This window comes from Gymnodraco acuticeps, unplaced genomic scaffold (genome assembly GCF_902827175.1).
Source record: "Gymnodraco acuticeps unplaced genomic scaffold, fGymAcu1.1, whole genome shotgun sequence".
Classification (NCBI taxonomy): domain Eukaryota; kingdom Metazoa; phylum Chordata; class Actinopteri; order Perciformes; family Bathydraconidae; genus Gymnodraco; species Gymnodraco acuticeps.
The window spans coordinates 2,065,820-2,082,092 of record NW_022990125.1 but is presented as its reverse complement, the minus strand read 5'-3'; the positions used below and the strand labels follow the sequence as shown (position 1 = coordinate 2,082,092).

The 16,273-nt window shown below is 37.2% G+C and overlaps 1 protein-coding gene across 1 annotated transcript; it reads right to left on the bottom strand.

Annotated features, from left to right (window-relative positions):
• Window positions 1–3,064: 3,064 nt before the first annotated feature.
• Window positions 3,065–6,050, bottom strand: LOC117546476 (interleukin-8-like). The gene is made up of 4 exons (XM_034216721.1): window positions 5,928–6,050; window positions 4,962–5,079; window positions 4,410–4,490; window positions 3,065–3,652 (listed from the first exon to the last, which is right to left on the bottom strand). The coding sequence occupies exons 1-4, from the start codon at window positions 5,992–5,994 to the stop codon at window positions 3,649–3,651; spliced, it is 270 nt and encodes an 89-aa protein (XP_034072612.1). The 5' UTR covers window positions 5,995–6,050; the 3' UTR covers window positions 3,065–3,648.
• Window positions 6,051–16,273: the final 10,223 nt, after the last annotated feature.

Here is a 16,273-nt window from a genome sequence, read left to right as displayed (position 1 = left end):
TCCATCCATCCATCAACCAGACATCCATCCATCAATCCATCCATCAACCAACCAGACATCCATCCATGCATGCATGCATCCATCCATCCATCCATGAACCAGACGTCCGTCCATCCATCCAATCAGACATCCCATCTTTCTCATCTCTTTACCCATCCATCCAATCAATTATTGCTCACCTCAGACTGTTTTTTAATTTTTTTAATCAAACGAAAAAATGTCCTCCACATATCTGAAATGCCTGCTCTCAGTTGTTTGAGGTTTCAACTGGTGATTTTGTTTTGATGCAGTTTTTGGTGTTAAGAGGTTACTGTATCTTACACAGGATTATGGCCAAAGGCTGGTTGTGGCCAATGAGATGAAAAGTGTTTATCATTTGGATGAAGATTTTGTTGTCATTATCTGCTTTTACATGTTAAAGATCACAGGAAACATGAACCTAAAGGATGCTGTGTAAATATGTGCTGGTCATCTATTAACCTGTCATTTAAAGCACCACAAATGCTGAAAGTATACACAATTTGAACCATGACACACAACTTTGTAAATACATGGTGTATCATGAATATTTTCAGTAAATATTTGATCATTTGCATAACTGACAATCGGTGAATGCTCTGGTTAATTAGTTCTATGAGGCCAATATAAAATGACGACAAATTAAAAAGTAGTGAACTTTAATGTCAAAAGTTTACTTACTGAGAATTTGACTGACAAAGCAACTTTCACTGCCTTTCCTTAAACTCGCAATTGGCATCTTTCAATTCCAAGAAATGCAAAGCTGTCTTTTTCAAAGTTGCTCCATATCAGCAACTTTCAGTAGATTTGTTTTAATCATGTGAGTGGAAATGTGGTTGGGATCCCCAGGCACCAGCAGTCACCACTGAAGGTGCTACAGTATTTCTCTGAATGGTTTTCAACAACTACATTTCAACCACGTAACAACGTTTTTTGGTTTCTGTTCTCCGACTACAGACAAGCAGCTCTTCACCACACTGGTTCTTCAATCCAACCAGCTTCCACCACAAACGAGAGGAAGCAGTCAGTGAGCGTTTGGTTGAAAGTTTTGCGGGGGAGAGCTGATAAACTGAGACTGAGCAGGGTTGGTTCTTGTGAATGCCAGAGTGTGCGTCATGTCTGACAATTACATGTTTAAAAGTTTCACAAAAAGAAGTAACAGTTCGCCTGCCTATACGAGTGTCCTCTGGCAAAAAATACACACTTATCCTTTGTAGAGTTCCTTTTAACATTTGTTAAGTGTTATAGCAGGTCAAAAATTATGTTGTGTTCTTGTAAAAGATGTAAAGTGGAATTGTAATCCAACACTCATTTCAAATAGGATAACAACTGCATTAAGGAATGAATATGAATGAACAGATACAAATATAAAAAATTGGTGAAATAAACACAATTGATATATATCTTTTAATGAAAGTACAACTTTAAAAAAAAAGGGTGATCTTTACATTACATATGTAAAACTGAAATATAAGAATGGCTACCAGAGATGGAAGAAGAGATGGAAAAATATTTTATACATAAATATGTGTCCCCGGTGTGTAAGGAGACTCACAAAGTATCAGGAAACAACCCTCTCTCTCTTCCTCCTTACCCACATCTCTAAAAACGGAGGAAAAACGGAGCTGTTCCAGATTTGCTGAGAACTTGACGTCATTACTAAAATGTGGGCTGGCTTTACATTGAACTCCTGGCAACGTCCCCCCGCACGTCCCAACCTATCGTCCCCATATACAGTGGCTAGCTGAAACCGCAGCTGTGTGTCAGTGTATTCAGCAGGATGTAGGGACTAAGAGTCAAGTTGTTATATATATAATACATATAATGGCACTATTCTAGCAGTAAACACTGAATAAAGAACATGTCAAGCTATGTGCTGTATCAGAAACAATGCACAAAGTGTTTTGGAAGTAATATGGTCTTTGTTTACATTAGCAAGCATCGCTAACACTCAGAGCTAACGCTGTACTGGAGAGAACATGTATCAAGAAGATGGATGTAAAAGGTACTGTCCTTGTGGTAAACCCGCAAGAGAAAAAGCGTTTGAGCTCCATACCGTTTCAGAAATAATGCTTGATGTGGTTTGGAACATAATATGGCGTTTAATCACGGCAGCGTTAAGCTGAGTTTCTGCCGGTAGACACTCTTCTCGACACAGAGCTCACCGCTTGCATGCGCCCCAAAGGGGCGTGGCCAGCAGCAGCCTGTTTACATTTGAAGCTACAACCCAGAATCAGCACTTTTGTAACAGGGCTGAAATAGAGGGGTATGAGGCATGGCTACAATGGGTGATCTGTTTGGTATGTGGAGTAAAACACTTCAGAGACATGTTTTGTATAGATATGGCCCTATGATATATTGTTCAAATATAGCATAATTGGTGAGCTTTAAATTATTGTGTCATAATTATTGTTGCATTATTGTGTTGCACTTTGTAAAGGTGGGGTTTATTTAATTTACTGCTGGGTAGCTAAACTTATATCATAATTAGCTAGTAACAACAACTGAAAAATAAATGTATTGGAGTAAAAAGGTAGCATAATGTGAAAATACTCAATTGATGCAGTACATGAGTAAATTAACTTAGTTACCTTCCATCATTGGTGAGTGTCGGAACTTTAATCATGTTGCTATGAAGACCTTCTCACTTAATTTGGGGATTTTTCATGCTTACATATAATTTGAAATCCTCTCCGTAGTAACACTTTTAAAAATATGTTGCGTTTTGCTGAATTGACATACTAGAGGACAACTTTTAACAAAGTTATAAAGTGCTTTACAAGGGGGAAAAAACACAAAATCCCCGGCAAATTAAAATGAAAACGAACAATGAGACTTTTGGGGGGTTTATTAATTAAAAAAAAGCTATTCAGTGTAATGTTTTTCTAAACACACTTGTATGATTTGTACATGAATGAGTGGAGGACTTCTACAAAGGCTGCAGCTGTGTTTAACATGTGAGCTGTTATACCTCAGTTCATACAAAACCCCAACAGCAGTATCAACCCTCCACACAGCCCGACAAAAAGAAAAGGCAAAAAACATGGCCTTTTTCTCTTCTTTTATTCTTTATAAGAAGACAAGTAATGATAACACAACACTAAAATGACAGGTTACAGTACCAGCCCAGCATCATTGTGTATTCACATTTACAGGAAAGCATTCTTTGCATTCTATTGATTTTGTAATAAAACCATCACAGAATTACTTCACAGTACAGAGTTATGGCTTTAAAAAAAAGAAATAGCAACATTTATATATTTTAGAATGAGTATCCATACAGCAATAATGAAATCCATATTAAAATGTATATAACATGGGAGTAAAGCAGCCCCGTTAAAGTGATGTACTATCAACTGTCAGTACTTCAGGCATCTGAGAAATAAGTAAGACAGATTGTTTATTGACATTTTCCGAAAAAGGCAAAAGAAGAATTTTTAATTAAAGTGTTGAATCATTTGATTCATTAGGTAGTTTTTAAAGCTGGACATATCTCAGCCCCCCCATTTTAATTCACAGCTTGATACATTTAATTGAAGCCATTGTTATGTCACATGTTGCCACAGATTGTGATCAGAAGTTGTTTGTGGAAGCGTTGGGTGACACAGTGGTTGAGCCGGAGTTCCCATCTTAACTGTAATTAAAACAAGACAAGCAAAATAACTAAATACAATTATTCAGAAGGCAATAAAACCCAGTGGCTAAATGTTGTATTGTGATCAGGGTGGACATGATACCCGAGTGGGGAAATATACAGCGTTATATGATACAAGTTACGTTTTTATTACTATTATCCTATTAAATAGGGCTCTATTTTGTTTATTTTCAGGTTTATTTTTGTATTGAAATATCAGTTAAGACACTTTGCCATGGCATGGGGCCGAGAAAATAAAGGCTTCATTTGTTGGTATTTGTTTTCAGGGACAAAGGGAGACAATAGACACATTCCCATGTCAATAAAGACAGAAAAAAGGTAACAATGCCTCTCAATCACAAACATTTGTCCATTTCTCTGTTGACATGTAAAGCTAAACCAGGATTAGAAAGCTGTCAACAGTGAGCTGAAGAATCATTCAGGGAGTTGAAGATCTTCTGTTTCCAAAAAAACAACATTTGTAGATTTTTGTATAGAATGTATTATACATTTAAGGAAGAAAAACAAAAGAAAACACATCTCCATAAACATTACCATACACTGTAAACTGACACTTTACTGTAGCATAATTGTTTGTCTATTAAATGTCAGAAACTTGTCTAATGGATTTCTACCAATCTACAGTCCAAAATTCAGAGATATCAGTTTACAATGGAAAAAAGTACTATTGTGTTTATACTGTAGATATTGTAATTGTTTTTTTTGCAGTCATTAATTAAAATAAGCCTATCATTACCTTTTCAGATTGCTGATCAGTACGTAGACCCAGTTCGCCGCTGGGTTCACACAAACTTGAGAGCCGTTCCTTCTGGTGACTCTGCGGAGAGGAGGAGGAGTTGGACTTTTATTATTGACAGGAGAGAAGATAAGAGTTTACTAGTAGGTATTTGGATGTTGCTCCCGTTCGGTGAAGCAGAATGCAGATGCAGAAGTCTCAGTTAAACAAAAGTGGTAAATGCAGTACCTTTCCTGAAGTGGTACGGTGCTGTAGATGTTTATTTTGAAGTTGCACGCTTTCGTTTTTCATCCTGACTCTCTCCAAAGGTTGTATTTTTTATGTTGCAATACAAATACTTACTTAAAGGACTGTATATGCTTGTTAAAAAACAGCTTACTCGATTTATCCAACACTGCTGTTTGGCTTCTATAACAGTATTTGTGTGATGTAAACAAAAAGTTGAACTCTGGAGTCTTTTTTTCATAATCAATCAGAAATATAAAATATATTTGCACCTGTTTTACCATAAATAAGTTTCCGCAGTTTTGGAAATTAATCTTGACTACTCACATGATTTCAGTCCGTCGGCAGAGTCCTGAAATGGGAATCACCTCGATTCTCTTGATGACTCGGACAGGCATAGGTGAAGAGATGGTCCGGTTGCACATACAGCGCTGCCTCGGAAAAGCTGTGAGATGGAACACAAGTTTTACCCCTGAGAAACCTCTGAAAATCTGAATGAAATGTGAATACTGCTTCATTCACTTTTTTAAACGTTTGGTTTTACTGTTGAAACACAAATGATGTTAATGGTCAATGTCATTCTCAACCTTGGAAATAGTTTTTGACACAAAAGCTCAAACTCAAGGCACTTCTTGTTGGTAGATCTTTCTAGAGCTTTGAACAGCATCTCACTTTCTTCCTGAGAGGACAAAGTTTGCTCAGGTTCACTTTTCATTTGATAAAAGGAATTACTCAAATTCGGCTGAGAAAAAAGCCCAAGGTGAAGTTGAAAGCTCCAGGAAAAGCAAAGAGCAAGGTTTAAAGTAACTGAACCGTGAGTTATGATTGTTTCCAGTGTCAGGAGTGTACTCTAACACATAACAGATTGTAACACTGTTAACTTGGCTAATAACTGAGAATAGTGGAAAGTATGAAATGTGGTCAAAGAAAACAAGATAATAAACATACTCTAAATGAAAAGGAACAATAAATCAAAAATAGAAAATAAATAAAACAATGAAACCATCCTCATAGAAACATAATTATTGTGTTTTTGTCAAATTGCCTGCCTATAGCAAATCATCAAAATGAAATTGGTGTTATAGCATGATAGTCTTAAATTAGAGCAACATAAAGTTCTTAAAAATGTACAGCTTCAATATAGGTAAACTATCATTAGATGCAGATGGCAGCTTAGTGTTTGGCTAAATTAGGATGCACAAATTACAAAAAAAAATCATAGTAAGAGGAAGCATTCCAACATACTGGATTACACAGTTAAGAACACTTACAACAACAACAAAAATGTGTTACCTTGCAGAGAGGCGATGCAGCAGCAGAGCATCAGAGCGGACAGGAGGAGCGTGGCTTTAGTCATCATCTTGGCGGTTGTTTGATCTTTCAGCACCGATGAGGATGTGAGAGTGATGTGACAGTGATGTGAGAGTGCTCTGTGGGTCAATGTGCTGGAGTCTGGCTTTATACAGTAGAAAACAAGGAAGCATGTCACATCTTTCCTGTCTTGACACATACAAATGTAAAAATGGTGGCATCTTAATTTTTTAGGGGGGTTTCTGCTAAATGAGTTTGGAGTTTCCTTCTGAGGGTCTTTATTTTTACTGATCTATCAAGAAAACTAAATCCACATTGACATCATGGAATAACTGTATTGCATTGACTTTGGTAACAATACATGCAATTACCATTGGATGTGTACGTAAACATATAGACATACAGTATACTGTAAGAGTCAGAAATGATGTTTGATTATAAATGTATTAAGCTTTAGCAGCATTTGTAAACTATTACTCTAACTACATTTTTGTTGTGAAATATTTTGGTTTCTTCTTTTCTAAGGTTACATTCTGACATACACTTATTGACATACACTTAAGTAAAACATTTTTTATTGATATTTATTTTGTTGTTGTTTATAATTTGCATTGCATTTGATATTGAGGTCATCCAAAAGTATCGGAAAGCAATCAGGTTACATTACTTTATATGTTGATACTTAGATTAGGTCACTCGTTGTTTTGTTTTTTTAATGTTACTACGGATTACATTTTTAAAGTAACCCTCCCAACCCTGACTAAAGTGATATAATACCCCATATAAACAAACATGCAATTTAGTCACAAGAGGATGCATCGCATCGGTTTATGGGTCTGCTTAATTTAAGTGTTCTACTCCAAAGATGATTTACAATAGTTACCTACAGAGGTGACGCCTGAATATGATATGAATTGATTCTGAATTTTACTTTCAGATGTTCATTAAAAAAAGATACATAAGCAGTCAGGCTGCATTCAAAAATATATATTTTCATTTGGACAATTTGGGCCAAAGCAGACTGATAGAATGTGTTTATGCACCAGTTTGTGATAACCCGGAATCAGGAACAGAGAATACTTGCTACTTGATACTGGAGAGTACCAAGAACCAACTCAAACAGAGCTGTACTTCTGTATTTTACCACAGACTGATAACCACATTCCTTTTTCTGGTAAGTATTTAATCAAAGTGGACTTTTATCACAAAATTAGACTGTAGTTCTCGTTTATGAAAATAAGATGTATATTCTAATATCAAATTTGAACTAGAGAATGCAATTCCTGAAGAAATTGCTGGTGGGAATTATGGAGTCAGATTTGGGTCAATATTCTCGCGCGTAAAACAAGCTACTCACGAGCGGAAAATGTGCTTTTACACGCGCATAAAATGACCTTCGCGCGCAGATTAAACCCCCGCGAGCGGCTCTGAGACAGCCCTCTTGCTTGCTCGCGGGAGTGTCAGCCTCGCGGAGTCTGTCTACGCGCGCGTGAAAAGTTTCTGGCACTTTGGGGCGGAGCCACTGGACTTTGATTGACAGCTGCCAGGAAACCCGGGGTTGCCAGGTTTGATAAATGCCTGAACTGCCAAGAGCCGAGCAGTGACGGCAGCAAAATCTAGGTGCGTACAGCAGACAGTAGCTAGCAGTTTTCGACGGACACAGCCCACTGAAAAATATATTGTTTTATATCAAATTAATGTATATTACATTACATTACATTGCATTTAGCTGACGCTTGTATCCAAAGCGACTTACAATAAGTACATTCGACCAGGAAGACACAACCTTGAAGAAAACAGAATCATATATATATATATATATATTAGCTGTACACTTTACGAATATAATAGTTTTTTATGGACAACTTTACCAAAGTGCCAGAAACTTTTCACGCGCGCGTAGACAGACTCCGCGAGGCTGACACTCCCGCGAGCAAGCAAGAGGGCTGTCTCAGAGCCGCTCGCGGGGGTTTAATCTGCGCGCGAGGGTCATTTTATGCGCGTGTAAAAGCACATTTTCCGCTCGTGAGTAGCTTGTTTTACGCGCGAGAATATTGACCCAAATCTGACTCCATACAAATGCTTTATGCTGAAAAGCTGATGCTAAACTGCTATGCTGAAATGTAATGTGTAAGAAGAAAGTGAAGAATTTAGATTGAAATGATACATGAAAACTGGGGGCTTGAATGTGTGATGAGAGAAGGAAAGAAAGTAAAAAGGCTTGGAAAAGCAGCAGAATATTTGAACTGCAAACTTTCGAACTAACTTGATGGCGAATGATCTGTTGCCATGCCAACGGCATTTGATGACATCCCATAATACGCTTAGATGCGCTGATGGCTGCATCGTTACGAAACCTGTGAAGTTTTGGGCCGTTTGGAGCATTTTCACTGAAGTTATGAGAAAACCGTGTTTGATGGTGAGCATTGTGTTGCCATGGCAACGGCAATTGAAGAAATCTCAAAACTGTCCTGTAGATGTCTTCACGGCTGGACTGTTAGCACACATGTGAAGTTTGAGTACTTTTTGAACATTTTCATAGGAGTTATAGCGACATCGTCTTTTATGGCGAGGGATTCGTTTCCATGGAAACGGCATATGAAGACATGCCATAATTGACGTAGAGCTGTTGAGGGCTGGACCGTTAACCATTATCTGAAGTCTGCTGCTGTTTTATGGTGAGGGATATGCCATAGTAACACCATATTACATAACATCAGATTTGATGTAGAGCTGTGTTAACCATTATCTGAAATCTGCTGCTCTGAGCATGTCAGTTGGAGTTATGACATCATCGTGTTCCATGACACAGGTGTTTATATTTGAGCTAAAACGTGTCCAGAGATCAAAGGTTTCCATGGTGATGTGCAGTAATCAGTGAGAGGAGAGCATTTTCATTGTTCTGAATGAGAGATAAACCTCTTACTTGTGAACGTTTTGTTGAAGAACCGTAACAGATATCGGTGAAATTTCAAAGCGTGAAGCATGTCAAGAAACTTGAGCATCTGAAGTGTACTTTTTGTGTACTTTCGGGTTAATAATGTGGCCTTTTTGGCAGATTAACTAAAGGTGTGCGGCTGCTGTGGTGGGGAAAGATGAGGCTGAACTTACAATGGAGACATGTTGAACGTTTTTGTCACTTCATGCCCTCAAGAGGCATTTTGTTTAATTATTTTTGCTTAATTTTGTTTAATTTCTCAAGCTACGAGATGTTTTCCTACGTTTGTCCTGAAAAAGTATGTCTCAGGAATGTAGGATTTGGGAATTATGGCAGGTTTAAAAGAAAATATGAAGGCAAAATTAAATCTGTCCTCCACTCTAAAATCTGAAGAAGGCCACTTTACCAAGGTCTGAACAATGTTTAGTATCTCTAAAAGTATGAATCAGATTGAAAAGTTGTGTTACACGAATAATGTCAGAAAGATGTGCAACATTTTGAAGTTGGAATGAGGTTTTTGAGTGAAACTATGAAGGAACAGTTAGTAGTTGAAGTCGCATGAAGAGTTTTCAAGTCTGAAGAGTTTTTCCATGTTGATGTGGTTGACAGCATGTCGAAGATCACATCATATGTATATCCGTTGTTAAAATATTCCCTTGAGATTTCCATCTCTTCTTCCATTCTTTCCAACTCAGTTTAAAAAATTGGTGCAGAAACAGCTGAATAGAGAGCCGAAGTCCCTCCCTTTCCGGTGGACCTCCATGGGACCTTATTTTGGAAAAATTATGTATTGAAGTCAATGGCGAGAGAACAATTATCTTTCGATCCCGTTTGAATTGTGCCACGAATTACACATATGATGTTTGTCAATTTAAAAGATAATTTTGCAAGTAAAAAAAATGTTTGCAGTAAAACTGTAAAGTAACACTTTTTTCTGTGTGAAACCGCTCAATGAACTACATCTCTGGTCTTGCACAACACACGTCACCAACACCAAGATGGCCGTCAGTAGTTTTTTTAATTAATTAATTTTTTAATTTTTTTAAATGTTTTATTGAACATTTTTAAAACATACAAAAGCTCGGTGAGGATATCATCAACTTATCAACATAAGTGCAAGACATTCATTCAAAATAAGACAAAAATAATACATCCAATAAGAGCCAGGGGGAGAGAAAAAAAGCATAAAGGCACAAAAACATTTGAGAGGCATTAAGCTTACTTAAAATAATAACCATTTGGAAATGTCATTACAAATCTTTATAGACATGTTACAAGATTGTATTTTCTTAAGGGACAGAAAAAAGGACTTGAACTCATTTATGAAACAGGGAAAGGAGGGCTTGCCTCCTCTCCATTTACTACAATGTAAATGGTACTTACCCAAAATAATAATTATATTTACCAAATCAGATATGGGAGAATCCAAATGATCAATATAATATAAAATGTGATATATTTTGAAGGCCGGAATGTTTGTTAATTTAAGTAACAACCAATCTCTCACATTCGACCAAAACAATTTAGAAAAAGGGCATGAGAAAAATAAATGTTCCAACAATTCATCAGATAAATTACAAAAGGAACATGGTTCCACTTCAAATTTAAATCTTGAATTTAAAAAAGTAGAAACCGGGTAGATTTTATGAACAATTTTAAAATGAGTTTCTTTTGCTTTAGGAGAAATAGGCCATTTTATAAAATAAGATAGAGCTTTTTCCATTACAGATAAAGTGTCTAAATCGGTCCCTTGTGGAAATAAGCCTCTGTTCAAATTGTGAAAAATTTGGGATTTCAAAGAAGCATTAATAGATTTGTTATTCTTAAGAGTATCGCCAATACATTCCAAACTAGGTAAAACTGATACAACATTTGAGTACAGTAAAGTATTATGAATCATTTCAATAAGTGGTACAGGAATTACTTTACAGATTTTGTTATAATCTTTAGCAGTGCACGTTATATTGTATTGTTGAAAAAGCCAAAACATCTAGCAGTTTACCATTGCAATCTAGTAAATCACTAACAAACAAAATACCCCTCTCATGCCAATCACTCCTAAACAAGGATTTTCTGTTTATAATAATCACTCTATTGTTCCATAAAGTAGATCCATGAGGAGAAAAATTGTGGGTAAATATCATTTTACAATAATGAAGTATATGCTTATGAAAATTTGACAATTTGGTCGGAATCTTATTAACCTCAAAATCACATTTTAAAAGAAAATCAAACCCTCCTAGACGTTTAAATATGGCCTTTGGAATATGGAACCACATGGATTCTGGCTGGGACAAAAAAGCTTTCAACCATTTTATTTTAATTGTTCCAATCATCGATTCAAAGTCTAAAGCTTTAATTCCACCTTTATCATATTCTTTAACAAGCTGTGACTTTTTAATGTAGTGAGTTTTATTTCTCCACAAGAATTGGAAAATAATTGAGTTGTTTTTTTTAATATTGGCCGAAGAGACAAAACATGAGTGGCATGGATAAATAAGTTTAGATATACCTTCTGCTTTAGTAAGAAGAACTCTGCCAAAAATAGTAAGATCTCTAGTTAACCAACGACTGAGAGATTTCTTCATATCTGTGATACGGTTACAAATATTAAGAACTTCTCTCCTGATATAATTTTTAGATAATGTTATTCCTAAATATTTCACTTCAGGTACCACTCTAATAGAGTCAATAATGGAATCATCACATGAATGGATAGGGAGTAATTCACATTTTGAAAGATTAAGAGATAACCCTGATGCTTTTGAAAAAATTGAAATTGTTTTTAAGAGTTTCCTTTACCATGGATTTATTCTTTAGGAAAATGGATGTGTCATCCGCAAATTGACTAATTTTAAATTATTTGTGAAAGAGGGTAATGGCTAATATTTTGTGATTCTTTATAATAAGCGTTGTTAAAACTTGGGTGGTCAGAATAAATAATTTTGGGGAAATAGGGCAACCCTGTCGAATACCACGTAAAACCTTAAACCTAGGGCTCATTCCAGGGTTCAAAGATACAGAACTATAGATGTCCGAATAGAGCATCCTAATTATGTTGCAGAAATGTTCACCAAAACCCTGAAATGTTAGAGTTTCCATTAAAAAGGAATGTTCAACAGTATCAAAAGCCTTGTAAAAATCCAGAAATAGTATGAGACCTTCAGTATCAATAAACTCCTGGTAATCGAGCATATCCAATATCAGTCTGGTATGGTTATGAATACTTCCTTAATAAAGGCTGATTGACATTCATCTACTAGTTGATTCAGACCTGAGTTTAACCTGTTAGCATAAACATGTGCTAACAGTTTGTAATCATTACATAGTAGGGTAATAGGTCTCCAATTATCCAACAAAAGATTATTTTTATTTGGTTTTGGAATTAAGGTAATTAGGCCATGTTTCATGTTTCATGGTTGGCGAAAGGTTTTCCTGCTGAAATGCAATCTGTGAAAGCCATATAAAGCATTTTTCGCACATCTGACCAAAAATATTTGTAAAACTCTATGGTTATACCGTCCAGCCCTGGTGATTTGCCACCAGACATTTGCCGTCATTTGCCGTCATTTGGCCGTCAGTAGTACTGTCTTGCCAAAAAAGGGATTGCCCTCCCACTCAGGGCTTTTTGGAGTAGATCACATCATGACCTACTACAAAAACCTAGGGGTACGCAAAGATTATTTCAGTCTAGCAAGGGTAACAACAGCAGAGGTACTCATTAAACTGAGCGCCCTCCAACCTAACAAGGCCACGACAATATCCCCTCCAAATTCCTCAGAGACACAGCAACCGCCATCTCACCAGTCATAGCTCACATAATTAACCTCTCCATAAAACAGGGAAAAGTACCCAAAGACTTCAAAATTGCAAGAGTAACCCCCCTGCACAAAAAGGGCAGCAAATTGGACCCAGGCAACTACCGCCCTGTTTCTATACTTACCTCCATCTCGAAAGTCATGGAAAAAATAGTATATGAACAGGTCGAAAAGTACCTCGCGGAAAAGAAACTAATCTATGAATTTCAATCTGGCTTTAGAACATCCCACTCCACTGACACATGCCTTCTTTATTTGAGCAACCACATCAAACAAGAGGTGGACGAGGGCAAGTACTGCGGCATGGTGATGCTGGACCTACAAAAGGCTTTCGACACTGTCAATCACCCCATTCTGATTGACAAGCTAAAAGCAATTGGTTTTGATAAACTATCGGTGAGCTGGATGCAATCCTACCTGGAGGGGAGAGAACAGATGGTGGAGGTAAACGGTACTCTGTCCCCCCCCCCCTCCCAGTGAGCTGTGGTGTTCCACAAGGAAGCATATTAGGTCCGTTACTGTTCCTAATTTATGTAAATGACATGTCATCAGCATGTGACTGCAACTTGTTCCTGTTCGCGGACGACTCAGCCCTGCTGGTCTCTGACAGGAACAGGTTGCAGGTTGAAAAAACCCTCAGCTCCGAGCTCGGCAGAATCTGCACCTGGCTCGCCGATAATAAATTATCATTACACCTGGGTAAAACAGAGTCCATTCTCTTCGGTTCGAAACATAATCTCAGCAAATCCGACGACTTCTCAGTTGCAGTGGGCGACATTATTGTCACAAGTAAGAAGGAAATTACATACCTAGGATCTATTCTTGAGGCAAACCTCTCCTGTGACAAAATGGCATCCAATGTAATAAAAAAAGTCAATCAAAGAACTAGATTCCTATACCGGATCTCCTCTCTGGTAAACAAAAACACCCTGAAAACTCTGGCAGGAGCACTCATTCAAGGGTACTATGACTATGCTTGCACGTCATGGTACCATAGCACCTCCAAGGCGCTAAAAATAAAACTTCAAACATCGCAAAATAAACTGGTCAGACTACTGCTTTCATCTAGAACCCACCTCACCTCTGCCCACTTTGACAACCTAGGATGGCTTAGAGTAGACGACAGAGTACAGCTACTTGCAATGGGCCTGGTCTACAAGATCCACTACATCTCTATGGTACCCATGTACATGTCAAAATTCTTCCCAAAGGTCAAGGAATACCATGATCATAACACCAGAGGGAGCTCCACAAATCATGTGAAACCCAGATTTGGCACAAAAAAGGGGGAATACACGTTTCGCAATTATGCCACATCAAGGTGGAACGCTCTTCCCACAACTGTAAAGGAAAGTAAAACTATACTTACCTTCAAAACCTCTCTTAAAGAGCACCTTCGGGGGAGAGCATTGCAAAACTGGCCCCGGTAATGGTACAAATCTCAACCTGTCGTTCAATGGACAGCTTCCCCCCCCCCCATCTATTTATATACTCGCATTTTAGACTCTGTTACTAACTGTATATCTGTAGACTTGGTATGTCTTAAATGTCCGGTTAGGATGTATTAGAACGAAATCTAAAATGAAAATTGTAAATAAGCAATCTGTATGTAAAAAACCACCTGTATGTAAATTGTAAATAAGCCATCTGTATGTCTTATATGTCTTAAATGACATGATGAATTGGAAATGGGGGACCCTGATGTAAACAAGACGAAAGTCTTTCTCTGGTCTGCATCCTCTTAACAATTGTATGTTTTGAGCTGTACTGTACTGTACCCAATATACAAGCTGTTAATAAACTTTTCAATCAATCAATCAAAAACTCACCCTCACTATCATCAGGGTTGCCAACTCTCACGCATCTGGCGTGTGACACACGCTTTCACTCTCAATCTCACGCTCTCACGCTGTCCAAACTATTGTCACGCCAAAAACAAGATGAACCGGCGATCGTTTTTGGTTAGTTATTTACAATGTTGAGTTGACAGCTGCTCAAGCTGTCGATCCGCTCCCTCCCCGGCGCCCCCACCACTGTTTTAACAACGTTAACAGAGAGCAGAGCAGTGGGAGCCGGTTGGTCAATCCCGACCCGTATTGCGCATGCGCAGATCTAAGATCCAGTAGAAATGATAAAAAGTCAAAGTCTGCTGCTTATTGTTCTACTAGCCAAAATAGAGTCAAAGAGTATATGAGAGTGAGAGTGTGTTAATTAATATATTTGGCAGTTTGGAGTAAGTCTGTAGATTTGTTTGTGTGTGTTTCATGTATAGGCCTCTCACTGTGTTGGATACATTTTCCCGGAAATTGTTGCGATAAACGATAATATTGTCGGCACCATTGTCTGACCATTTTAGACCACTGACATACAGTGGCGCCTCCAGAAATGTTTCATAGGGGTGGCCAAATGGGGCCACTGAAAATCTTGGGGTGGCCCACCAAAACCAAGAATGTAATTGTTGTAAAAGTATAGACTAGATGAAAACAATGGCAAAGAGAATCACCTACTGATATACTTTGGTTTCTTATGTTACATTTTCTGATACTATTCATCTGAAGTGAATATAATACGGATAGTTAACATTTTACTTCAAACAACATTTAAAAGAACCTTGTTTTGTGTTATGTATACATGTGTTGGTGATTTATTGTTTTGTTTTTTATATATGCTAGTTGTTCTTTCCTTTTAAAAAGACAAATACAGCTTAATTTAAATAAGTTCCTTTATTGTAAGGCACAAAATGTTCAGCATTCTCAACACATACAATACACAACAGCAACACAACATGTTCTTCAGTTATATTATGTCTCTAGGTTATAAATTGTTTTAGACTGAACAAAGCTGTTTGTGTCACACTGGGATCAAAGATGATTGACATGACTTTATTAAATCAAGTTTTAAAACATGACTATTGTATTTCAACAGGACCCAAAAACACAAGGGGTATAACATGGTAAATACATACTGTGATTGAACACAAAAACACCATCTATTATTGACCTTTATTGCAAATTCAAAACACCACCTTTTAGTATTAGACAGAAAATAGGTGACGAGACATATTGCTATTTTTTTTTAGATTAGTCCACTTTGGTGAGAGTAATACATATAGCTTGTATTCCATTTGTTTTGAAAATGTATATTTATACTTTATAAACAAACTGGTTACCCTTTTTTAATTAGCATACAGAACATTATGAAAACAAACTTGACTAATGGTCGGCTCATAACCTCTGAACACAGAAGAGGAAAAACTGCATAGATTCTCGTTTCATTTTGAAGGAGCTGCAGACCTAAAGTGTGTAGAAGACTTAAATGATTACTAAGGTCACAATCACATTAATAAAACTGTACTTAGGTTTTAGTTTCACTTTTACAAAACAGAGTTCCACATGTACTTTCTAGCATGTATGGCCATCTCCTCACTAGCCGTATGCTGCTGCTCCCCTGTCAGCTCTGTCTCTCCTTTACTCATCTTCATCTTAAAATAAGAAGAGATGTCTGTTGACTTTCTCTTCATTTTCTGCAAATTGACATTACACACAGCAGTGATTAATAGTAGCCTACGCATT